Genomic DNA, 24,664 nt, shown 5'->3' on the forward strand with positions numbered 1-24,664 from the left:
GAGATCCACTTTTGAGGATATTTGCTTTAAATTTCGATAGAACAGAGGCGGTATAATGTCCTCGTAAGTGGAAATCAGGCCCTTGTAGAGCAAAATTTTGTATTTTGGTCTAGACAACCCAAAATGTGATGTCCACATATGTGGATGCCAGGTCCTAGGAGGTTAAAGATTTCAGAGAACATCTTTCACAGTGCAACAATGACATACTTCCACTGTGTTACTTGGTATCATCGATGAGGATGTAGACCTCAGGTGGTTAAAGAGCTCCATCTGTTCTCAATTTAGAGCCACATACATCCAATGTGATCCAAACTGGACAGAACCAGAGCCAGGAACAGTTCAACTACACATTTAATCCCTGTAAGAGTTAAAAGCTTTGGATAGCTCATTGCCCAGACTGTGCATAATAATAATACAAAGGTTTCCGTGTTAAAAACAGACATCTCTGTAGTCAGTAGTGAAATCAGGTCAGTGTGACATCGCCAACAAAGAATCTCTTTAAGGGAATTCATTTGAAAGGAAAGCTCTTGTTGGAAAGCCCAAAGCTGGGCTTGTGCAGCATGACGTTAATGTTGGCTGACGTTAGGAGGCTAGGAGACCATCAGAGATGAAGCCAACTGATGTGACTAGGGATGGGTATTGATAAGATTTTCACGATTCCGATTCCATTTTCGATTCTGTTTAACGATTCGATTCTTTATCGATTCTCACATCGATTCTTTTTAAAAAGGAGAACACTAAGGTCGATTAGCTTAGAACTTTGTTTTATATCTTCTCTTTGAACAAGATAGAAATGTAGGAGTAACATGGCCTTACAAACCCAGCAGTGAGATCTTAAGAGATCCACAGCCTACGGCTCTTCAATGTGGTGTCACAGGGTCCCCAGGAAAAAACATTGTAAATGTAAAATAATAAAATAAATATTCTTCTGTAGCGATAACAAAGTATAACATAAATTATTCTGCAGCAATAACACAAGAATATCCAGTAATGTCCCTGCCTACAATTAAACACATTCACTTACTGAAAATCATCTGCTGTGGCAAACGGGTGCAAGCCTTTGACCACAAACTGAGTCTCTGCTCGGTGACATTCGTCTATCCTGCCTGAAAGGAGACGCTACCGGCAGACTGCAGCGAGAGCTGCCAGCATCTGAGCCAGACTCTGTCTGTCTCATCATGGTCACTAAATGCACAGTAATGGCAGGTTTGTAATAAGGCAGATCGCGCTAACATAATATGCACTGTTAGCTGATTATTTACCTGCCGCATTAACGGGAGAGGACGTGCAAACGTTACCGCTGCTGCTGGGTTGAGATTCACGAGTCTGGAGCGGAATTAAAAACACGACATTCATTTAAGGTCATCGCGTGTTTTGTGAGCAAATGCTTTTGCATATTCGTAGTGTTTCCTCCCTTAAATGAAATATCTGCTTTGCAAGTATTGCAAGTTGCCCTGTTGTCATCCGTTCTCGTAAAGTATAACCAAACTTTTGAGCGTTTGAGCCGTTTAGGCGCCGTGTTTCCTGCCAGGTAAATGACGCTCCACAACGTGGTGACGTCATTCGGGGCGACTGGAATCGATAAGGGAATCGTTTGCAAAAATGGCAAACAATTCCAAGGAACTGAAACAGTGGGAACCGGTTCTCAGCAAGAACCGGGTTTCGATACCCATCCCTAGATGTGACTGTTGATTTTCAGGTTCTTGAGCAGGTTCTCGTGTTCTGATCTCCTCCTAAAAGTCCAAACTGTCTTCCTGTCGCAGAACACCGCCACTCTTCCCTCCATGTCCATCACCCTCTTTCCAAACCACCCACCGACAGCAGGAGGAAGAAAACTGCCGAGGGGAGGAAGGAGTGTAGGCGAGGCTCCGCCCCCAGCAATGCAAGTACCATAGATGAAGACCAACAGGACGAAGAGCATGGAAAGGAGGAGGAGGCCTACAGTCAAACTGATGGCGAGTGAGTGGCACACCTGTCAGGTAACGTGTTTTCCTGCACTTTATTAGTGTTAACCTGTGGCACCTCCCCCCTCACAGTGATCCGACCACCATCTCGTCCAATCGCAACGGCACCGTGATGAGCGCTGCAGATGCCGACGAGTCCGAAACGTTGACGTCTGTGGACCTGGATGGCATCAAAAGTCAGTCAGAGCTCATTTTGAATGTGACTTGACTCTGAAGCAACAGAACGCTAATTTCTTTGTGTGTTACTTCTTCTTGTCGAGTTTCTCTCGGACACGTGGTTCACAGACCGTTTGTGGTCAGGTTTTCTTTTCCTCGGGGTCAATAAATGATTCTTATTCTGATGTGTGTGTCGTACATTCAGACTCATTACAATCCACGAGAGAGAGAGGATTTGTTCTTTTTCCTTTAATGCTTGTCTTTGATTAGAGGAATGTAAAAATAATTCAAACTGAAGTCCTTCTGTGACAAAACAAATTTCCCACGTGTGGGACTAATAAAGGTTATCTTATCTTATCTAAAAGTGTTGTTTTTTCGAGCAGTGCACCCCCTGCAGGCGGTATGAAGAATTGCATGTAAAACGTGCAGTAGGATAAACTTTTCACACAGGTGACATAAAAATGTGACCTTTTATCAGTGGTCCATGAAGAAAACTGCAGAATAAAGCTTCTGCATGAGTCGGGGTGGGGGTGGTGTGGTGTGGGGGGGTCACATGACCTGTGTGTGGGAGCACGAGTGGGTCAGGGTTAGCAGACCGCGCCGCTCTCCTTCGTAAACATGCTCGCTGTCAGCAGAACCCTGCCTCACTAACAGCTTCACTCACCAGGCAGGTAGAGGGGGCCAGCCAGCTGAGTTCATCGCTGGATTGTGATTGGCTGCTTTTGATGATTCTTTCCCAGAAAAAATAAATGGTGTGAAACTTTCACAGAAAATCTAATTTTTACTGAAACTTTAAACTCTGCTCACCTGCTGAGTGGGCACACCTGTGTGTGTGTGTCAGGCGATCGAATGACAGTCAGACTCTCTTGTAAATGATTTCTCGCTGATGTTCAGCCGAGCCTGAAATCCTGTTAGACTGCGCAAAGTTCCCATGAGAGGGTGTGTGTGTGTGTGTGTGTGAGGGTGTTCTGGATTTGCATCATTGTGGGGACTCTGGGTCATACAGCCACAATGTGAGGACAGACAGTCCCCAACATGGCGGTCGTTGAAGTTTAGGGTGAGCTTCCTGTGGGTCAGGAAGTAGGTGGTAAGAAAGTAGGATGCCCGGCTCCGGGACACTGAGCATCAGTTAGTTGTTATGCTGCTCCATCAGCATAACAACTAACTGTTAGAAAACGTAATAATGTAGAAACAGAGCGTGCACGAATGTGTGAGCGGCTCAAAGAGGCTGATAGTGAAGTGCTTTAAGTGCTCAGAGCAGAACTGTGATATAAGCCCAGTCAGAAGGATTTCGTATTTCTTCACTGATGTCAGAAGAAAGTAATAATCAGTGTAACTGTAACTGTTGCCTCTTTTTCTCTTTATAGCTCTGACAGCTGCTGTGACCTCACCTCAGCTTCACTGTGACACTTTATTTAAAGTCCAGTTTTTGTTTGGTTCAGGGTGGCGCTTGGTGTGAGAGCTTTGTGACAGCCAGCATTAAATATGGGACATCTGTGTCCACCGCAGGTCACCGACTAGATGACGTTCCAGCCGTTCGACGGCACCTGGTGAGGCGGAGCTCCAGAGGACCGATCGTCCACGCCACCAAAGATCCGACGGTCAGCTGGTCAAACCAGCACCTGCGACCGGACCGTACACCTCATGAGGTCAGAGGGCGGGGCTAAGGAGCAGTCATTATTATAGGAAACATAAACACTTTGAGCCCAATCCTCATCACCACTCTGACCCTCTGAGGCCTGACCTTTGAACTGTGCTCTAACCACACATCCTGCTGCTTCAACTTAAACACCTGTCCCTCTGACCCTTTTCACTCACTTCCTCTGATTTGACTAATTTTGATGTTTCAAATGTAATCGTCTTCAGCTTCACTTAAACTGAGACTAAACTGCTGGCAGCTGATCCTGATGAGTTTGTTTTCGTGCTTTTCTTTTGATTTACTTCAGCTCGCACTTCCTTCACTGACTTCTTACTTTGGCTCCTCGCGGATTCGGTCACTGCTGCGTTTTTGTGGAAGTTCTGACTCGTGTTTATCCGACTCTGCTAGAACAATCCCGCACACACAGGTTGAAGCTGGCGACAGAGCGCAAGGTTTACAGGAATGTCATGTATTTGTGGGATTAAACCTGATTAAAGAAGGTTCAGGTGAGTTCATGCGAGCCAGTTCAGGTGGTCCACATGATGTGATTCTCACAACAAAACAACCAGAGTGAGGCTGACAGGAGGGACGAAAGATGAGCCGAGAGTCTGAGTGCGTTAATCCAGGTGCCATTGTGAACAGGTGACAAACTGGACTCTGTCTTAATGAGAACGAGTCAGACAGGCAGAGTCAGACAGGTAGAGCTAGGTAAACTCTGAGGCGAGCTCCTCTCTCCACTCAGTGTGCTCCAGTCTTCAGGATGGTGGGTTTGGACCTAAAGAGTCGACAAAATAAGGTAGAGTGATTTAACGTGCCAGCTTCAGTTTGGATTAACTTTGTTTTGTCTCTTTCTTTAGTTTTATTCTGATTTCTCTTGTTTTATGTTTGATTTTCTACCAAACACACCAGCTGAACTACATTTGTGCCAAATTAAAAAACGGTCATGTGAGCCATTTGGTCCTGTTTTCAGTTTTCTAGTCTGCTTTGGGCCTGTTTAATCACAGCATTAGGTTTAATATGATTAGGTTTAATATGTGAACATGAAGGTCGACAGATGTGACAGATGTGAGAGTAACTCTGGACTGGCTCTGGTTTTAACTGACTTAGCTTCTGTTGACCGTGTTCAGTGACTCAGTTTGTGCTCTGACTTGCTTTATTATAGTGATGTACTGATATATGTGCTGATGAAGATTACTGCAGCTGGAAGAAGAAGTAGCATCTGTAACTGTTGTGGAGCTTCATCAGTCCGGCTCTCTGTGAAAATGTTCAGGAGCTCAGTGCTGACATGTTTCATCGTTGGCTAGAGTCTCTGTGTGTGAGCGCACGCCATGGCGCCGTCCTCTTTAGACTCGCTGTCCTCTGTGATTCCAGGTGTTCGTGGAGCTGAACGAGCTGGTGATCGACAGGAACCAGGAGCTGCAGTGGAGGGAGACGGCTCGATGGATCAAGTTTGAGGAGGAGGTGGAGGAGGAGACAGAGCGCTGGGGGAGACCTCACATTGCTTCCCTGTCCTTCCGTTCTCTGCTGGAGCTTAGAAAAACAATGGCCCAAGGTGAGGAGGAGCCGGAGGCTTTCTGCTGCCCTCCGGTGGACAGCTTCCTGTCTGTGAGTGTATATGGCCAAGTCAGGGCCGCCTCCTCCACTCTACCTTGATTGAAGCCCATTCAGGAGCTACACATGTACTCAAGTCCCACCATCTGCTAATCTGAAGCCTTAGATTAAATTCAGTTAGCTTTCATAATAACTTGAAGATGAAACATTCACATACAGAATCAAAGTAGTTATCAATAACAGCTTTCCCCATGTTGCAGTTATATTAAAGATCAATCAGCTGATGGCTGCACAAGAAGGTTTATTGAAGGACTTTTTGTGATAGGTATGCATGGCAGCAGTGCTGGACTTCTTGATGAACAGGGAAAAAACTTCACTTTCTGGGTCACCTTGGTGTAAATGCCAATGATATTGTTTGGGCGCTGCTGTCAAAACTATTTGGTTCCAGGACTATGCCACTGTGATATATATATGTCAGGCCTCCATAAAAAGAATTTCACTGGTTACATATGATAATAATCTGTATCAGTGTTTGAAACTATCAGCTCAGGGAGCAGGAGGGGGCTCCACTCTGTGGCCATATTCAACATCTACAAGTTACTGATTTACAGAGATGGAAGAAAAATAAAAGGGAATAAACACGAGACAAAGCAAACAGACGCCGCCCATCGCTGACTTCCCAACCCTCTCACGTTTGTGTGGTTTCAGGGGCCATACTCCTGGATCTGAAGCAGAAGACTTTACCAGGGATTGCTCAGCAGGTGGTGGAACAGATGGTGATCTCAGATCAGATTAAAGCTGAAGACCGAGCCAATGTTCTGGGAGCTCTGTTGCTCCGTCACAGGTGCATCCATGCAACCAACCATCCATCCATCCATCCATCCATCCATCCATCCATCCATCCATCCATCCATCCATCCATCCATCCATCCATCCATCCATCCATCCAAACATCCATCCATCCATCCATCCATCCAAACATCCATCCATCAGCCATCCATCCATTCATCCAAACATCCAAACATCCATCCATTCATCCATCTGTCTATCCATCCATCCATCCATCCATCCATCCATCCATCCATCCAAACATCCATCCATCCAAACATCCATCCATCCATCCAAACATCCATCCATCCATCCATCCATCCAAACATCCACCCATCCATCAGCCATCCATCCATTCATCCATCCATCCATTCATCAGCCATCCATCCAAACATCCATCCATTCATCCATCCGTCCATCCATCCATCCAAACATCCATCCATCCATTCATCCAAACATCCAAACATCCATCCAAACATCCGTCCATCCATTCATCCATCCGTCCATCTACCCAAACATCCATCCATCCATCCATCCAAACATCCGTCCATCCATCCAAACATCCGTGCATCCATTCATCCATCCGTCCATCCATCCAAACATCCATTCATCCATCCATCCGTCCATCCATCCATCCATCGTCCATCCAAACCAACCAACCATCCATCCATTCATCCATCCGTCCATCCATCCATCCATCCATCCTCCATCCATTCATCGTCCATCCAAACCAACCAACCATCCATCCATCCATCCATCATCCATCCAAACAACCAACCAACCATCCACGCATCCATCCATCCATCCATCCATCCATCCATCCATCCATCCATCCATCCATCCAAGCAACCATCCATCCATCCATCCATCCATCCATCCATCCATCCATCCATCCAACCAACCAACCATCCATCCAAACATCCATCCATCCATCCATCCATCCATCCATCCATAAGATAAGATAAGATAAGATAAGATAAGATAACCTTTATTAGTCCCACACGTGGGAAATTTGTTTTGTCACAGCAGGAAGTGGACAGTGCAAAAGTTATGACGCAAAAATTAGAATACAATAAGAATAAATACAGTACACAGCTGTACAGAATAGAATAAAATAATATACTATATACAGTAGAATAAAATAGAATAAAAATATACAATAAGATAAAAATAGAATACGAATGCTATATACAACTGAGTAAAAATACAACGATGCCAGAAAAGATTATTGCACTTAGTGTTATTGCATATGTATGGATGTGTGTGTTTGTTCAGTTAAAGTCTTTGTTGTGGAGTCTGACAGCAGTGGGGAGGAAAGACCTGCGAAATCTCTCCGTCCCACACCGTGGGTGCCGCAGTCTCCCACTGAAGGAGCTGCTCAGTGCTGTCACAGTCTGCTGCATGGGGTGGGAGATGTTGTCCAACAGGGATGACAGCTTAGCCGCCGTTCTCCTGTCACTCACCACCTCCACTGGTCCAGAGGGCATCCTAGAACAGAGCTGGCCCTTCGGATCACCCTGTTCAGTCTCTTCCTGTCCCCAGCAGAGATGCTGCCGCCCCAGCAGACCACACCATAAAAGATAGCAGAAGCCACCACAGAGTCATAGAAGGTCTTCAGGAGTGGGCCCTCCACTCCAAACGACCTGAGTCTCCGCAGCAGGTACAACCTGCTCTGCCCTTTCCTGTAGAGGGCGTCTGAGTTATGAGTCCAGTCCAGTCTGTTGTTCAGATGAACACCAAGGTACCTGTAGCTGTCCACAGCCTCAATGTCCATACCTTGGATGTTCAGTGGTTGCAGTGGAGAATGCTTGTGCCTGCGGAAGTCTACCACCAGCTCCTTGGTTTTACTGGCGTTGATCTGGAGGTAGTTCAGCTGGCACCAGTCCACAAAGTCTTGAGTCAGTCCTCTGTACTCCTTGTCGTCCCCATCAGTGATGAGGACGACATCCATCCATCCAAACAACCATCCATCCATCCATCCATCCATCCATCCAAACAACCAACCAACCATCCATCCATCCATCCATCCACCGTCCATCCAAACCACCGACCATCCACCCATCCATCCATCCATTCATCCAAACATGCATCCATCCATCCAAACATCCAAACATCCATCCATCCACCCACCCACCGATCCATGCATCCATCCAAACAACCAACCATCCATCCATCCAAACATCCACCCACCCACCCACCCATCCATCCATCCAGCCTTTTCCTGAGCACATTTCTTCTTCTTTCCTCAGTCACCCCAGCGATGAGAAAGATCACAGCTTATTCAGCAGGAACATCTCTGCAGCAAACATGGCCAACCTTATCGACAGACACAATGGAAAATCTGATCCCTGCATCAACCTGACCAATCACAAGGAGGCTGATGGAGAGAAGAACAAGGTAAAAACTGAACTTTAGGTGGAGATGCTGTGCAATCAGACAGCTGAAGCCTCCACCTCAGAGTGCCTGGTGTCAGATGTATGTGCTGGACATGAAGGTCAGCCTGTTGGTATGGCACTGACTTCACTTTGTGCTTGTCCAGAGAGAAGTCCCACAGCTCTGTCACTCCAGATCCAAGCATGAGGTAAAGCTAATGGAGAAGATCCCAGAGCGAGCTGAGGCCACTGTGGTCCTCGTAGGTATGCATCACACCGATCACACCGGTGCAAACACTAGCAACAAAGAAAACTCAGGGAGGGTTTGCTGCATGGCTTCTTGTATCTCCTTGTATCTTTAAAGACTAGTTGGGTAGCACAAGGAGAAAGATGAAAATCAAAGACTTACACTTCCCTAGTACCAAAACCTTTTTCACAGGACTGAACATGGACATGCATAACCTTCTTGGTCATGTGTTGCCGTGTGGAGGAGCATGTTCGCTGGGTTCAGTGCATCACTCTCATGTGTCTGCAGGCAGTGTGGGTTTCCTGGACCAGCCATCCATGGCGTTTGTGCGACTGCAGGAGGCAGTTCTGCTGGAATCTGTCTTGGAGGTTCCTGTGCCAGTTAGGTTCCTCTTCCTCCTGCTGGGCCCGCCCACTGCCAACATTGACTACCATCAGATTGGACGCTCTATCTCAACACTCATGTCTGACAAGGTGAGTGCCAGCAGACTGTGTAAGATACTTCCTGATGGCACCAGATATTAATCAGCATCATCTATTATCATGAGGTCCAATCTTTTTTGTTCTTTTAGAACTTCCATGAGGCGGCGTACCAGGCAGACGACCGTCAAGACCTGCTGACAGCCATCAACCGCTTTCTGGACAGCAGCATCGTCCTCCCGCCCTCTGAGGTCAGCGGTGACGAGTTGCTCCACTCAGTGGCTCACTTCCAACGAGAAATGCTCAGAAAGAGGGAGGAGCAGAGCAGCAAACTTCAGGAGAAACAGACCAGCATTCAGCAGGACGAAGGTGAGCCCCAGCTGCCTGAGTCCAGTTTCAGGAGCAGGTTAGAGCTGAGTAATAAAAGCTGAAAAAGAGCTGAAAGAACAGGTTTTTGATGGGAGTTTTGCCTGAATCAGCCGTTTTCCTGGAGCATTAAATTTGCATGTTGCCTGCTTTTATGGTAAATGTTTATTATTCCCTAAATATTAAAATATTCATGTTTCCTAAAAGCTTTAATGTCAGTGCAAAAATGTTAAAGAATCTTGCTCTTCTCCTGCAGATTCTCTTGTTCCCTCCAAACCTGGTGATGAGCCGTTGAGGAGGTCAGGTCGTCTGTTTGGAGGCCTCATCAAAGACGTTATGCGGCGCTATCCTCAGTATTTCAGCGACATCCGAGATGCTCTAAACCCTCAGTGTATGGCTGCCATTATCTTTATCTACTTTGCTGCACTGTCACCTGCCATCACCTTTGGTGGACTGCTTGGTAAGTCTGAACCTGGCGAGGCTTGGCTGAAGAAAGGCCGCCTTACCTTTGATCCATATGAGGATCTGTGATCTTCATCCCTGCAGGTGAGAAAACGGAGGGTCTGATCGGTGTGTCGGAGCTGATAGTGGCCACTGCGTTGCAGGGCATTGTGTTCAGTGTGCTGGGAGCTCAGCCGCTGCTGGTGATTGGCTTCTCCGGACCGCTGCTTGTATTCGAAGAGGCCTTCTACACTGTGAGATTGCCTGACACAAAGTCGACACATCAGCATATAACCTGTATTTAAATGAAACGTTTTAAACTCAAGGTTTTGTAGATTTACTTCTTTTTGACTCAAAGCTTTCTTGAAATTGTCTTTTCCTCCTCAGTTATGCAAACGATCAAAATGACCTTGAACACATCAGCTTGAAAAAAAAGCTTTTACTTACATCCGGTGATCTCCTGTTTGCAAACAGCCTTTCAAATTCTGCAGTGGACAGTGCCTATATGTACAGAACCTAATTTAGATCTACATTTTAATTTTGTAGAAATTTGACAAAAGTGAAAGAACTCAGCAGAAGCTTGTGCATCATTACTGAGAGTTGTTCAGTTTTCCAGCATCTTGACATTGGCTGAGCTGAGATGGGGACAGTCTAATCTATGATAACAGTCTTTTTGTCCACTGTAGCAACATCAGACCAAAGTATTTCAGACTGTCTCCTGAAACCTGTCTCCTCTTTGTTCCTGTGTAGTTTTGTAAAGTTAATGGGATCGAGTATCTGACGGGTCGGGCATGGATCGGTCTCTGGCTGGTGCTCATCGTTGTCCTTACCGTGGCCTTCGAGGGAAGCATACTCGTTCGCTTTGTTTCACGCTTCACACAGGAGATCTTCTCCTTCCTGATCTCTCTCATTTTTATCTATGAGACCTTCGCCAAGCTGATCAAGGTAAGTTCAGAAGTTTTTCAGGTAATTCATAGATTCTTTCATTTAGATATTCTTTCAAAGGATATGAAAATGAGGACTGAAACGAAGGCAGAATCTTCTTCATAGTTCTCCATTTTTCTTTAGGTAGCTCAGCAGAAGATAGAGTTGATACTTGCTTAGTACAAAAGGACCTTTGAGTCATGTAGATGTACTGTGATCGGTCCACACGATCCATCCAGCATGGCCCCCATCCCGATTCCCTGTTTTTCTAAATGTTTGTCACACAAGTGTTCAATTTTGGTAACAAATTTACTTCGTATTGTTTGTCATGGTACTATGGGTATATGTTGTAATAATCACTTTCTGTCTTTCTGAGAAAGCTGGCTGCTGCTCCGGTCCTTCCTGCTTTGAGTAACAGAGGAGGCTGAGGGTGGAGCTGGTTTAAGTGCAGAGGCCAACAAACTGGACTTAACCATTAGTTGTGACCACACAGGGGGGATAGAGTTTCTTCCTGTTAAGTTTAGCTTTGTCATTTTCACCTCTGATGTTTAAAATGGTTCATTCAGCTGCTATATTAATAGAGCTGTCTCTTATTTGGGCAGGTCAGTTTGTTGGCTTACGAGATTATTTTTTAGTAGAATTCTGTTTAGTCGAGTTCATGGGCCGACTTAGTTCTTAGTTGGTTCCAATATTTTGAATTTTGGGGGTAACTTTGTCTTTTTTGGGATATAATAAAGCCCATCTTTTGAAGATTATACCTGCGCCTGTATGTTCTTGGTTGTTTGGTCTCCGAAACAGATCATCAAACAAATTTAAATATTAGACAAAGACAAGTAAACACAAAATGCAGTTTCTAAATGAATGGTGATTAAGGGGAGCCTATATGGCCATGTGTGAAAAGGTGATTGCCCCTAAACCTAATAACTGGTTGGGCCAGCCTCAGCAGCAACAACTGCCATCATCATTTGTGATAACTGACAATGAGTGTTTTATGGCCAAAATGGTTGTAATTCCGTCAACACTGGAGGGTAGCACCTTATTGAGGTCGTGATTTAGTCAGGACTCCAAAGTCTTCATTTTGTTTTTCTTAAGCCATTCACAGGTGGACTTGCTGGTGTGTTTTGGATCATTGTCCTTCTGCAGAACCCAAGTGTGGTTCATCTTGAGGTCACCAACAGATGGCCGGACATTCTCCTTCAGGATGTTTCGGTAGACGGCACAATTCATGGTTCCATTTACTTCCTGTTCCTGAGGTAGCAAAACAGCCCCAGACATTGCACTTCAACCACCCAGTTTACTGTTGGTATGATGTTCCCTTTCTGAAATGCTGTGTTACTTTTAAATCAGATGTAACGGGACTCAAAAAGTTCAACTCTCGTCAGTCCAGAGTATTTCCCCATAAGTTCTGGGCATCTTCACAATGTTTGCTGGGAAACTGAGATCAGCCTTTACGTTCTTTTTGCTCGGCAGTGGTTTTCTGCCATGGATGCCATTTCTGCCCAGTCTATTTCTTATGATGGAGTCATGAACTCTGACCTTAACTGAAGCCAGTGAGGCCTGTGGTTCTCTGGATGTTCTTATGGGGTCTTTTGTGACCTCTTGGATGGTCAGCCGGCCACTGCTGGGAAGGCTCGCTGTTCTTGTCTTTGCCATTTGTGGATAATGGCTCTCACTGTGGTTCACTGAAGTCTCACAGCTTTAGAAATGGCTTTATAACCTTTTCCCAACTGAGACATCTACTGTGTTTCTCATTTGTTCCTGAATTTCCTTGGATCACAGCATGATGTCTGGCCTTTGAGGATCTTTTGGTCAACTCAACTTTGTCAAGCAGGACCTATTTAATAAAGAAATCACTACGGGGGGTGGGTGGGGGAGGTGTCACTTTTTTCACACCATTGTAGATACTCAACACACTTGGCAGAGGGAAACAGAGTCTGAAACAGCTCAGGCACTTCAGGAGCTAACACTGATCAGTTCATTTCAATCTCAACAGTTTGGGTGTGAGGGGTGGAAGATGGGAGACTCCGTCTTGTGAGGTCAAGACAGACTCAGTGCTTCCTGCTGCCCATCAAGTAGTTACAGACACTTTAGCCAATGTCTTCTTTGGTGGTCTTTCTCAGATCTTTCAGGAGCATCCACTCCATAACTGTTACCATGGAAACAACACTGAATCTCCATCTCACTGCAACTACACTATGGCCTCCGGGAATCCTGGGAAAGTTGTTGGAGAACCGAACACTGCTCTGCTGTCATTGGTCCTCATGGCAGGAACGTATTTCATCGCCTTCTACCTTCGCAAGTTCAAGAACAGCTCCTTCTTCCCTGGAAGGGTCAGTACACACAAACACAGGTACATACAGGTATATACACATTACAGTACATACGAGGTTCTGCAGGCTAAGATCTAAAAGATTGAAAGTACACACGGAGCAGCTCGGTGGTGTGCTGGTTAGCACTCTGGGATCATAGTTCGGGGGTCCTTTCTCCAGTTTCTCAATGTGCTGGTTTCTCTCCACAACCAGTGTGATAAGTGATTACTCTAAACTGGCTGCAGGTGGTAAGGTGAGCATAAGTCTGTGACAGACTGGCTGCTTGCCCAGGTGTATTCATCCTCACAGCCTGAGATATACTGATTGGACAGAATGATGGAAGATACTGTAACTGCAACGATTCATACAAACACAGCACATGTTTGCAAGAGTGCAGGTATGCAAGTTCAGCTCAGTATACAGTTTAGATAAGCTGAGGTGTAAATAGTTAAGGTATCCACAAAGAAGAGTCCTTCATTGTCATTATGCATTCACACATAACACTCACGTTCTCCACTGTATGTCTGCTGGGATCAAATCCAGCTTTGGGGATGTAAAAACTCAATGTCCCACAATTCAGCCCTTCTGTGCTGTATTAAGGCTCGGAGTGGCTTAGCTGACAGTATAAATGTAAAGAAAAATATTTTGTAAAGTAAGTAAAAGGTTGAAAAGAGCTCCTGGGTCACTGCGTGCACATGACCCACCTTCTTTAACTAATAGGCTCTGGTGTTTATGAGCACAGTTACCTGTAAATACAGGTGTACACATGTTAAGCTGTTATAGACCATCACAGTGTCAGATACCATCGATGTACACCCAAAACAACGCACCAAAGACCTCCACCGGTGTCTCAGCTTCACTTCCTATCCAGGTGTTCTGAATGAGCTCAGATGCACCCACACTTGCCCCATTGGTTCTACATCTGGATGTTTCCTTCCTGGTACCTACTGAGCTCTCACATGATGTTTTGCGTGTTTCAGCTCCGTAGGATCATCGGAGACTTTGGGGTCCCCATTGCCATCCTCATCATGGTGCTGGTGGACTACAGTGTGCAGGACACCTATACTCAGGTGGGGGAGAGCACATTTTAAGCCTCAAAAAAGGAACCTTGTACTGGGCTTTAAATAACTGCCGTCATCCTTTGCTCGCAGAAACTGAACGTGCCCAGCGGATTCTCGGTGTCCAGCCCAGAGAAGCGAGGCTGGGTGATTTCCCTTCTGGGGTCGGATGGGCAGTTTCCAGCCTGGATGATGGGCGCCAGCATCCTGCCAGCTATACTCGTCTTCATTCTCATCTTCATGGAGTCCCAGATAACAGCGTAGATGATTTCAGATTTTAGACACACCACTTGGGCTTTATTAGAAACTTTACGTGGGAGTTAATTCTTAATCTTGACTAACTTTTATGGGGGTCCACCGATAAAGTGTCAAGCACTGACAGACAGTGTCATTGAACTTCAAATGATAAAGGACGGCAGTGAAACGCTAGCGATGAGAAGTAGCCTGTCCTGGTTTTTACTGTATTTCTCAGCTTTAAGGTGGGCGACAGAAGCTTGGGTGGACGTTCATTTTGACTGACTCTTGGTCCTAAGTAAAGGCTCTCTTTTCTATTCTTTTCTATTCTTATTTGACTCTTGGTCCTAAGTAAAGGCTCTCTTTTCTATTCTTTTCTATTCTTATTTGACTCTTGGTCCTAAGTAAAGGCTCTCTTTTCTATTCTTTTCTATTCTTATTTGACTCTTGGTCCTAAGTAAAGGCTCTCTTTTCTATTCTTTTCTATTCTTATTTGACTCTTGGTCCTAAGTAAAGGCTCTCTTTTCTATTCTTTTCTATTGTAACTTGACTCTTGGTCCCAAGTAAAGTCTCTCTTTTCTATTATTTTCTATTCTTATTTTACTCTTGGTCCTAAGTAAAGGCTCTCTTTTCTATTCTTTTCTATTCTTATTTGACTCTTGGTCCTAAGTAAAGGCTCTCTTTTCTATTCTTTTCTATTCTTATTTGACTCTTGGTCCTAAGTAAAGGCTCTCTTTTCTATTCTTTTCTATTCTTATTTGACTCTTGGTCCTAAGTAAAGTCTCTCTTTCCTATTCTTTTCTATTCGTATTTGACTCTTGGTCCTAAGTAAAGTCTCTCTTTTCTATTATTTTCTATTCGTATTTGACTCTTGGTCCTAAGTAAAGTCTCTCTTTTCTATTCTTTTCTATTCTTATTTGACTCTTGGTCCTAAGTAAAGGCTCTCTTTTCTATTCTTTTCTATTCTTATTTGACTCTTGGTCCTAAGTAAAGGCTCTCTTTTCTATTCTTTTCTATTCTTATTTGACTCTTGGTCCTAAGTAAAGTCTCTCTTTTCTATTCTTTTCTATTCTTATTTGACTCTTGGTCCTAAGTAAAGGCTCTCTTTTCTATTCTTTTCTATTCTTATTTGACTCTTGGTCCTAAGTAAAGGCTCTCTTTTCTATTATTTTCTATTCTTATTTGACTCTTGGTCCTAAGTAAAGTCTCTCTTTTCTATTATTTTCTATTCGTATTTGACTCTTGGTCCTAAGTAAAGTCTCTCTTTTCTATTCTTTTCTATTCTATTCGTATTTGACTCTTGGTCCTAAGTAAAGTCTCTCTTTTCTATTCTTTTCTATTCTTATTTGACTCTTGGTCCTAAGTAAAGTCTCTCTTTTCTATTCTTTTCTATTCGTATTTGACTCTTGGTCCTAAGTAAAGTCTCTCTTTTCTATTCTTTTCTATTCTTATTTGACTCTTGGTCCTAAGTAAAGTCTCTCTTTTCTATTCTTTTCTATTCTTATTTGACTCTTGGTCCTGAGTAAAGGCTCTCTTTTCTATTCTTTTCTATTCTTATTTGACTCTTGGTCCTAAGTAAAGGCTCTCTTTTCTATTCTTTTCTATTCTTATTTGACTCTTGGTCCTAAGTAAAGGCTCTCTTTTCTATTCTTTTCTATTCTTATTTGACTCTTGGTCCTAAGTAAAGGCTCTCTTTTCTATTCTTTTCTATTCTTATTTGACTCTTGGTCCTAAGTAAAGTCTCTCTTTTCTATTCTTTTCTATTCTTATTTGACTCTTGGTCCTAAGTAAAGGCTCTCTTTTCTATTCTTTTCTATTCTTATTTGACTCTTGGTCCTGAGTAAAGGCTCTCTTTTCTATTCTTTTCTATTCTTATTTGACTCTTGGTCCTGAGTAAAGGCTCTCTTTTCTATTCTTTTCTATTCTTATTTGACTCTTGGTCCTAAGTAAAGGCTCTCTTTTCTATTCTTTTCTATTCTTACTTGACTCTGAGCCTCGTCTTTGAGTCTTTGAGGTTGCTCCGTTTTCCTTCCCTGACCTTCATTTTCCTGCGCTATCCTGCAGGTTGATCGTGAGTAAGAAGGAGAGGATGCTGGTGAAGGGAACCGGTTTTCACGTGGATCTTTTAATCATCGTGGTGGTGGGCGGAGTCTCGGCTCTGTTCGGCCTGCCCTGGCTGTCGGCCGCCACAGTTCGGTCTGTGACTCACACCAATGCCCTGACCGTCATGAGTAAAGCCGTTGCCCCTGGAGACAAGCCTCGCATCCAGGAGGTGAAGGAGCAGAGGGTGACGGGCTTCTTGGTGGCGTTTCTAGTAGGTACGACTACCGTAGAGCGTATCAGTGCCGCTTCTGCTGCTCGCAGTGTGCTGCTGCGACGTCTGACCTGCTGTCTGCTCTGTCAGGTCTCTCCATCGTCATCGGCGAAGTTCTGCGTCAGATCCCACTGGCAGTCCTGTTCGGGATCTTCCTCTACATGGGTGTGATGTCCCTGAATGGGATCCAGCTCACTGAGCGACTCATCTTGCTGCTGATGCCCCCAAAATACCACCCCAACCACAACTACGTCCGCAAGGTCAGTCATTCCCTGTGGCTCACAGACACTGCAGGGAAAACTGCATGCTGATGCAGGTATTGCCGGCGTGTCTGCTCACGGGTGCCGGTTTAGCTCACTGCGTTGAGCGGTCGCCCAGTAGTTATGAACAGATTATGTACAGACAGACGAAAATATCCAAACTGTAACCAGCTTTGTGCAGACAGTCATACTCGATTAATAAAGGTACAAAATAATTTCACATCTATAAACTGTGCCAAACAAATCCAGATAGTCTGATAATTCTCAGCTGAGCCACAGGTTTGACCTCCGACTGTTGGAACGAGCAAACAACAGCGAGAGCGGTCAGTATTATACTGTAGGTGATCAGAGTGGGTGTGTACTCAGCTTTATGAGGCAAGCACAACAGGATATAGAAACCTGGACGTTCCCCCCGCTGTCACAGACGAATCCTTCAGGTGAGCTTCCAGGTCAAGCTTCAGCCTCCGACGTCGGCGCTATCGGTCTGAACCGCCGTCCCAGCTTCTCACCTGTCCTCTGCTGTCTCACAGGTGCGGACTTTGAGGATGCACCTTTTCACTCTCGTCCAGCTGACATGTCTGGCTCTGCTGTGGGTCGTCATGGCGACAGCGGCAGCGCTGGCCTTCCCCTTCATGCTGCTGCTGACCATCCCCGTGAGGATGCTGCTGCTGCCCCGCCTCTTCTCCCGCCGAGAGCTGCAGAGCGTGAGTCACACGATCTGATCGCTGAACCCAACCTACACATGAACGGCACATCTTCAACCAGAATTCTCTCAGCAGCCAATCAGATTTCAGGCTGATGATAAAAATACTTTTATTGGTTGTTAGAGTTTTAATGCACTGAGCTGTGATAACAACACAGGTAGCACTCACCTGCAGAGGCGGTGTGACGTCGTTAACCATTTCTGCTCCAAACTTAAAGCTTTTAGCTCTATTAAAACATTTGCGCCATCGTCCTGACCTTTGACCTCTGCTCCTGCAGCTAGACGCTGATGACGTGGAGCCCACTCTGGAGGAGAAGGAGGGGCAGGACGAGTACTCCCAGCTGCAGATGCCTGTGTGAGCGGGAACTGCGTGGTGATTGGTGGCTCCGCCCCACTGTAGCGTTTCAAGTTTCGTACGCCTGGGTTTCTGTTCGCAGAGCGTCTTCCTGTTGTAAAGCTTGCACTAACAGTTCTCTGTCAGTAAACACGAGTATTATCCTCCAAACCAGTCTGTGTGTCTTTTATTGTACGCGGCATGATTTCCATTACCTTACCTGAGCAGCTTCAGGTGAACGTCACACTGAGATGCAGCGAGCACAGATGTATGATTTAGGTAAACGGGGGTGGGTTGTCACTAGGCACGGTAGAGGCGCTGTGGGGTTCTGCTGATATCATTCTGCACTGTATTTAAATCTCACACTGATTCAGTTTTTCACTTGCTAGCTAAAGCCATATGGTAGCTAGCTTAGAATCCTTATTCAAAGGTCAGCTCGGTCCAGAGATATTTGTGGGTGTCTTTGCTGGCAGAATGGTTTGTGTTGAGCTGTGCACCGACAGCCGGGCTGATGAAGTACGGCTTGGTTGTGTTGTCTGCCAGCTGTACCCCTGGTGATCCGGAGAATTCGGACAGAGTTGCTACCTCAGTAAGTTTCCTTACCTGGATGTTGGAGCATGCATCAGTGATGGAGTTCACCATTGTTGTCATGCTCACACTGACCTGCTCACTGTTACACTGCGGTCAAAAAGTCGTTAAAAGTTTAAATTACGAGAATAATATAAAAAATGAGCTTGAACACAGTCATTCAACATAAGAAAGAAGCTATATTGCACATAAACAGTATTACACAGGATGCCATCGGCTGATCAGCTCCAGGGTAGAAACTGCTGTCTCTGCTCTGATGCTCCTGTATCGTTTGCCTCACAGCTGCAGTGTGAACAGATTATGAACGCGCTGTGACGAGTCTTTGATATTTACTGCTTTTCTGAGACGGCGAGAGCGGTGCGATTTGTCGAGAGCGGGTAAAGACCACCCGAGGATCCTCGGGTCAGTCTCAGCTGGAAAATCACACGGAAGCAGCAGCACAGGATGCTCTCCATAGAACATGGATAGGAGGACGCCAGTCGCCCCCGGGGTCTGTCTGAGGGACAGAAGATAAACACATATACCAGTGTGCAGTAGTATCTGTGCTAGTTCTTTTATTTTGATAGTCCTTCTGTCTCGCTGGTTACCTGATGTGTGTACACTGTGTGAGTGTCCTTTGTCATGTGGTACCTGTGTGGTTCCTGAATTCAGGATGACTTTTTTCTCCCTGCTGCTTTACCCGAGTTTTTCTGCAGTGACGTTTCATCATCAAAGCTGTTTCCTGAGTTCTAGTTCAGTCTGCAGAGTCATGCATTTTGGCTCGCAGGTGGTTTTCATCCCTAAACCGTGTGAAAGAAAGAAAACGTTATCCAGTACCACTTTTTACTGGGACCCCACAGGACAGGGCCCACTGTGGGTCAGAGTGTTGTTCATGGTAAGCACTTTGTTAATTGTGGAAAGGAGAAGGCACTTTGATTTAACGAAGGAACGAAGGCTGTTTCAGTCTGACGGCCTAATGATTTAAAGCAGACGTTGAGAGATCAGAGATCAGAGGTCAAAGGTCAAAGGTTTCTCTTTTATTCAGACTTGTCACGGCTGTCACAGGGTGGCAGGTAGGGCACACCTGTACAGGTCACATTAGCTCAAAGCTAAAGTGAAGAGTTTGTGTTGGCGCCATTTTCTGGAACCAGGTGTGTCAGGTGTTCCTCTACCAGGTGCATCTCACACAGCTGGAGCTCCAGCAAAAAGAAGTCAGCCTTTGCATCCACTTACAGCACCTGCCCCGTCCCCTCCTGACTCACCTGGTCGCCATGGTAACATCTCTCCCTCCACGTCACAATGAATCCGTCAGAGCGTGTCGGAGAAACCCGAGCAGGCGTGGAGGCTCGCAGTCACCCGATCCGAGCCGCTGCTGAATGTTTGATGGAGGCTGTCAGCAGGCACACCTGAGCAGGTAGAAGCTTCGAGCTGCAGGTCGAAGTAGGAACACCTGAGCAGGTAGCAACTGGGTCGGGACGCTGCAAGGCTTCGGCAGGCAGGTAATGGCTCTTTAGCTCTCTCACTCTTTTCCTTCTGTATATGTCGATCCTGCCGCTACCCACCTGTGTGACATCATCAGGTACAGGGTCACCAGTGTCCCATGAAAACCTCATATCTGTGAGGGGCTCACATCAAGTGGTTCTGCCCTGCTGATGTAATAACAGGCACGTCGTGGCAGGTCGAGGCATTCGAACCGTCTGTGGAAATGTTCGCGCCGATGGCCTGAAACTCAAACGTGTTTCTATTTGGTTTTATTTTGACCTGAAGCAGACGCGTTTCTATTTGGTTTTATTTTGACATGAAGCAGACGCATTTCTATTTGGTTTTATTTTGACATGAAGCAGACGCGTTTCTATTTGTTTTTTAGTTTGACGTGAAGCAGACGCGTTTCTATTTGGTTTTATTTTGACGTGAAGCAGACGCGTTTCTATTTGGTTTCATTTTGACCTGAAGCAGACGCATTTTATTTTGATGTGAAGCAGACAAGTTTTTATTTGGTTTTAATTTGATCTGAAGCAGACGTGTTTCTATTTTGACCTGAAGCAGATGTGTTTCTATTTGGTTTTATTTTGACCTGAAGCAGACGCATTTCTATTTTGACGTGAAGCAGACAAGTTTTTATTTGGTTTTATTTTGACCTGAAGCAGAGGTGTTTCTATTTTGACCTGAAGCAGACATGTTTCTATTTTGGTTTTATTATGACGTGAAGCAGACATGTTTCTATTTGTTTTTATTTTGACGTGAAGCAGACCTGTTTCTATTTGGTTTTATTTTGACGTGAAGCAGACGCGTTTCTATTTGTTTTTATTTTGACGTGAAGCAGACGCGTTTCTATTTGGTTTCATTTTGACGTGAAGCAGGCATGTTTCTATTTGTTTTTATTTTGACGTGAAGCAGACGCATTTCTATTTGGTTTCATTTTGACGTGAAGCAGACAAGTTTTTATTTGGTTTTATTTTGACCTGAAGCAGAGGTGTTTCTATTTAGACCTGAAGCAGACATGTTTCTATTTTGGTTTTATTTTGACGTGAAGCAGACCTGTTTCTATTTGGTTTTATTTTGACGTGAAGCAGACGCGTTTCTATTTGTTTTTATTTTGACGTGAAGCAGACGCATTTCTATTTGGTTTCATTTTGACATGAAGCAGACCTGTTTCTATTTGGTTTTATTTTGACGTGAAGCAGACGCGTTTCTATTTGTTTTTATTTTGACGTGAAGCAGACGCGTTTCTATTTGGTTTCATTTTGACGTGAAGCAGACATGTTTCTATTTGTTTTTATTTTGACGTGAAGCAGACGCATTTCTATTTGGTTTCATTTTGACGTGAAGCAGACATGTTTCTATTTTGGTTTTATTTTGACGTGAAGCAGCCGCGTTTCTATTTGGTTTCATTTTGACCTGAAGCAGACATGTTTCTATTTTGGTTTTATTTTGACGTGAAGCAGTCATGTTTCTATTTGTTTTTATTTTGACGTGAAGCAGACGCATTTCTATTTGGTTTTATTTTGACGTGAAGCAGACGCGTTTCTATTTGTTTTTATTTTGACGTGAAGCAGAGGTGTTTCTATTTTGACCTGAAGCAGACATGTTTCTATTTTGGTTTTATTTTGACGTGAAGCAGACATGTTTCTATTTGGTTTTATTTTGACGTGAAGCAGACCTGTTTCTATTTGGTTTTATTTTGACGTGAAGCAGACGCGTTTCTATTTGTTTTTATTTTGACGTGAAGCAGACATGTTTCTATTTGTTTTTATTTTGACGTGAAGCAGACGCATTTCTATTTGGTTTCATTTTGACATGAAGCAGACCTGTTTCTATTTGGTTTTATTTTGACGTGAAGCAGACGCGTTTCTATTTGTTTTTATTTTGACGTGAAGCAGACGCGTTTCTATTTGGTTTCATTTTGACGTGAAGCAGACATGTTTCTATTTGTTTTTATTTTGACGTGAAGCAGACGCATTTCTATTTGGTTTCATTTTGACGTGAAGCAGACATGTTTCTATTTTGGTTTTATTTTGACGTGAAGCAGCCGCGTTTCTATTTGGTTTCATTTTGACGTGAAGCAGACATGTTTCTATTTTGGTTTTATTTTGACGTGAAGCAGACGCGTTTCTATTTGGTTTTATTTTGACATGAAGGAGACATGTTTCTATTGTAGCAGCCGAAGTGGTGAGGTTGGGTTTGTGCACTGAACTAATAAAGTGACCACTTTTCTTCTTTCTGTAGAATTTTTACTGTTTCTCTTTGGGCGAACATTTTATTTTTAAATTACATTTTTCTGTTTCTGATTTTTATAGAGCTGCATCTACGTTTGGTTTCATTTCGTCATTTCATCTCATTCGACTCCGTGTTCGGCACATAGCCGACATTGTTTTGTGTGTTTCTGGAGTTTTTTAGTGCAGCAGTAACGACACGTTTATGTTATTTATTTGTTCACTTTCTTCTTCTTCAGTTAAAAGTCAGACACTTTTTTCTGCTTAATAAAAAACCACAGGAACAACGAGCAGGAAACAGTGACCTTTAACCCCGCAGGAAACGTTAAAACGATTCTCACTTTTTCCTCACGTCTTCTGATCCATGAACTAATAAACTTTCACTGCTGTCACTAAAATATTTGAAAGGTTTTCACTGACCTTTGCCCTACGGAGCATGTTTCCTGGCGTTTATCTTTCCCTGTGACCGCGTGTGTGACACTGTGGTTTGCTCACCTGCGACAGGTGATGGTTTTAGGATGTCTGACGGCAGGCAGCGCGCTCTGTCCACCTCTGGAGAGTCTCTGTATCACATCGTGGGGCTGGAGAAAGGCTGCAGCCATGACGACATCAAGAAGTCATACAGGTGAGCCTACACCAGCTCCGCCCACTCACCTGCACGTTTGATCACACGATTTAAGATGCAAGCGTGACGTTCAGCTTGCGCACTAATGGCACTGCTGATGAAATCAGAGGGCAGAGCTAGACTCTCTGACCTCAGCACGTGAATACTAACACCTGCGTGTGATGTCAGGAAGCTGGCGCTGCGGTACCACCCCGATAAGAACCCGGACAACCCGGAGGCGGCGGAGAAGTTCAAGGAGCTGAACAGCGCCCACGCCGTCCTGAGTGACCTCACCAAGAGAAACATCTACGATTCATATGGCTCGCTGGGACTCTACGTGGCCCAGCAGTTTGGAGAGGACAACGTCAACACATACTTCATGCTGTCCACCTGGTGGGCCAAGGTGGGGCGGAGCTTCCACTCTAGCTGTGTGAATAGAGGTGGTGTGAGGAGGCGTGAGCTGACGGCGTGTTTGTGTTCAGGGTCTGTTCGTGCTCTGTGGGATCATCACCGGCTTTTACTGCTGTTGCTGTCTCTGCTGCTGCTGCAACTGCTGCTGCGGCAAACTGAAGCCGCCACCCACAGGAGAGGGGGCGGAGCCAGACTACGCCTCCCCCGACGACCTGGAGGAGGAGATCCGCAACGAACCCGAAAATGGTGAGGTGACAGGAAGTGTTTAGCTTTTATTTTGATGTTTGAAGGTGCAGTCAGTCATCTTTAAATAGAAGGAAGTGTAATTACAAATATAATGAGAACAGGTTTGTGTTTGTGGACACACACCTGGGCTCGTGTGATTAGGCAAAGGATCAACAGCAGGTCTAGGACCCTCCCATAGGGCTTACAGTTTTTTACAGACGCTAGGACACATTTCTCAATACTTAGGTCACTTTTGCAAAACTCCTCACACAGTGAGCACAACAGAAGTCTATGTGGGCTAAACTGAGGACCAGTTATCATTGTTTTGGCACAAAATGCATTCAATGACTACATCTCTCAAATTTCATGAATCATCTTCTCACTCAGACACAACAACTGCCAAAAATCTTTGTACGTACAGGACATTTTGCATGTGCTTACATACTGTTTTCAAAACTGTTAAACTTATGGCCAAAACAATAACACAATGCAAAACTTGAAAAGAGCAAAATGCAACAGCAATATTTTATTGAAACATATTTTAAATCTAAAAATGCAGTTTAACCAGCCACAGCTAATCCTCATTGTAGATGAACATCTACACAGGTGTTACTCCTTCAATTGTTCAACTCCTTCAATTCTGGCAGCCAGAAGATTCTTTCCTAGGTGTGTTGCCCTAGATGACATAAGATGTGATGTGGATGAGAACCTGTGGCCAAATGGAGAAGACCGAGTAGATTAGCATTACTACTGTATGTGTATCAGTGGATGGTGTGTATACAAATTCTTGTATTTTAGGATTACTTAGTGCAAAAAAATAAAAATACATAAACAAATATTAACGAATTCTGCATGATGTCTGATTCATTCCAGTAACATATATTGAAATTATAAACAGAGATGTGTCCTTGTTTTACACAAGAAAACACTGTGTAATGCTACATGTTGTTAGTGTTTTTTAGGTCATTGTTTTGTGGGTGACAAAGTGTGTTTGTCGGCTGTCAACCTTTGCTAGTGTTCTGGAA

The 24,664-nt window shown here is 44.6% G+C and overlaps 2 protein-coding genes across 7 annotated transcripts in view; both read left to right on the plus strand.

The window, feature by feature from the left end:
- slc4a2a (solute carrier family 4 member 2a) overlaps window positions 1-18,283 on the plus strand; it is a 35,091-nt gene extending 16,808 nt beyond the window's left edge. For 4 of the 5 annotated variants that reach the window (XM_026149154.1, XM_026149155.1, XM_026149157.1 and 1 more), the window contains 19 exons: window positions 1,764-1,959; window positions 2,037-2,140; window positions 3,630-3,769; window positions 5,131-5,311; window positions 6,019-6,154; window positions 8,388-8,535; window positions 8,678-8,774; window positions 9,046-9,230; window positions 9,329-9,545; window positions 9,799-10,002; window positions 10,089-10,237; window positions 10,734-10,928; window positions 13,028-13,237; window positions 14,197-14,286; window positions 14,368-14,534; window positions 16,573-16,826; window positions 16,913-17,082; window positions 17,613-17,786; window positions 18,064-18,283. In XM_026149154.1, the coding sequence (XP_026004939.1) occupies window positions 1,764-1,959; window positions 2,037-2,140; window positions 3,630-3,769; window positions 5,131-5,311; window positions 6,019-6,154; window positions 8,388-8,535; window positions 8,678-8,774; window positions 9,046-9,230; window positions 9,329-9,545; window positions 9,799-10,002; window positions 10,089-10,237; window positions 10,734-10,928; window positions 13,028-13,237; window positions 14,197-14,286; window positions 14,368-14,534; window positions 16,573-16,826; window positions 16,913-17,082; window positions 17,613-17,786; window positions 18,064-18,144 (3,098 nt within the window). In that variant the 3' untranslated portion in view covers window positions 18,145-18,283. Of the gene's footprint in view, window positions 1-1,763; window positions 1,960-2,036; window positions 2,141-3,629; window positions 3,770-4,187; window positions 4,556-5,130; window positions 5,312-6,018; window positions 6,155-8,387; window positions 8,536-8,677; window positions 8,775-9,045; window positions 9,231-9,328; window positions 9,546-9,798; window positions 10,003-10,088; window positions 10,238-10,733; window positions 10,929-13,027; window positions 13,238-14,196; window positions 14,287-14,367; window positions 14,535-16,572; window positions 16,827-16,912; window positions 17,083-17,612; window positions 17,787-18,063 lie in introns of those variants that run through there. The other variant, XM_026149158.1, reaches the window with a different exon arrangement.
- Window positions 18,284-22,828: 4,545 nt separating this feature from the next.
- LOC113010343 (dnaJ homolog subfamily C member 5-like) overlaps window positions 22,829-24,664 on the plus strand; it is a 2,411-nt gene continuing 575 nt past the window's right edge. Inside the window, exons 1-3 of one of the 2 annotated variants that reach the window (XM_026149387.1) lie at window positions 22,829-23,024; window positions 23,193-23,406; window positions 23,486-23,660. In XM_026149387.1, the coding sequence (XP_026005172.1) occupies window positions 22,918-23,024; window positions 23,193-23,406; window positions 23,486-23,660 (496 nt within the window). In that variant the 5' untranslated portion in view covers window positions 22,829-22,917. Of the gene's footprint in view, window positions 23,025-23,192; window positions 23,407-23,485; window positions 23,666-24,664 lie in introns of both variants that reach the window. The other variant, XM_026149386.1, reaches the window with a different exon arrangement.

Source organism: Astatotilapia calliptera, chromosome 18 (assembly GCF_900246225.1).
Source record: "Astatotilapia calliptera chromosome 18, fAstCal1.2, whole genome shotgun sequence".
Taxonomy (NCBI): domain Eukaryota; kingdom Metazoa; phylum Chordata; class Actinopteri; order Cichliformes; family Cichlidae; genus Astatotilapia; species Astatotilapia calliptera.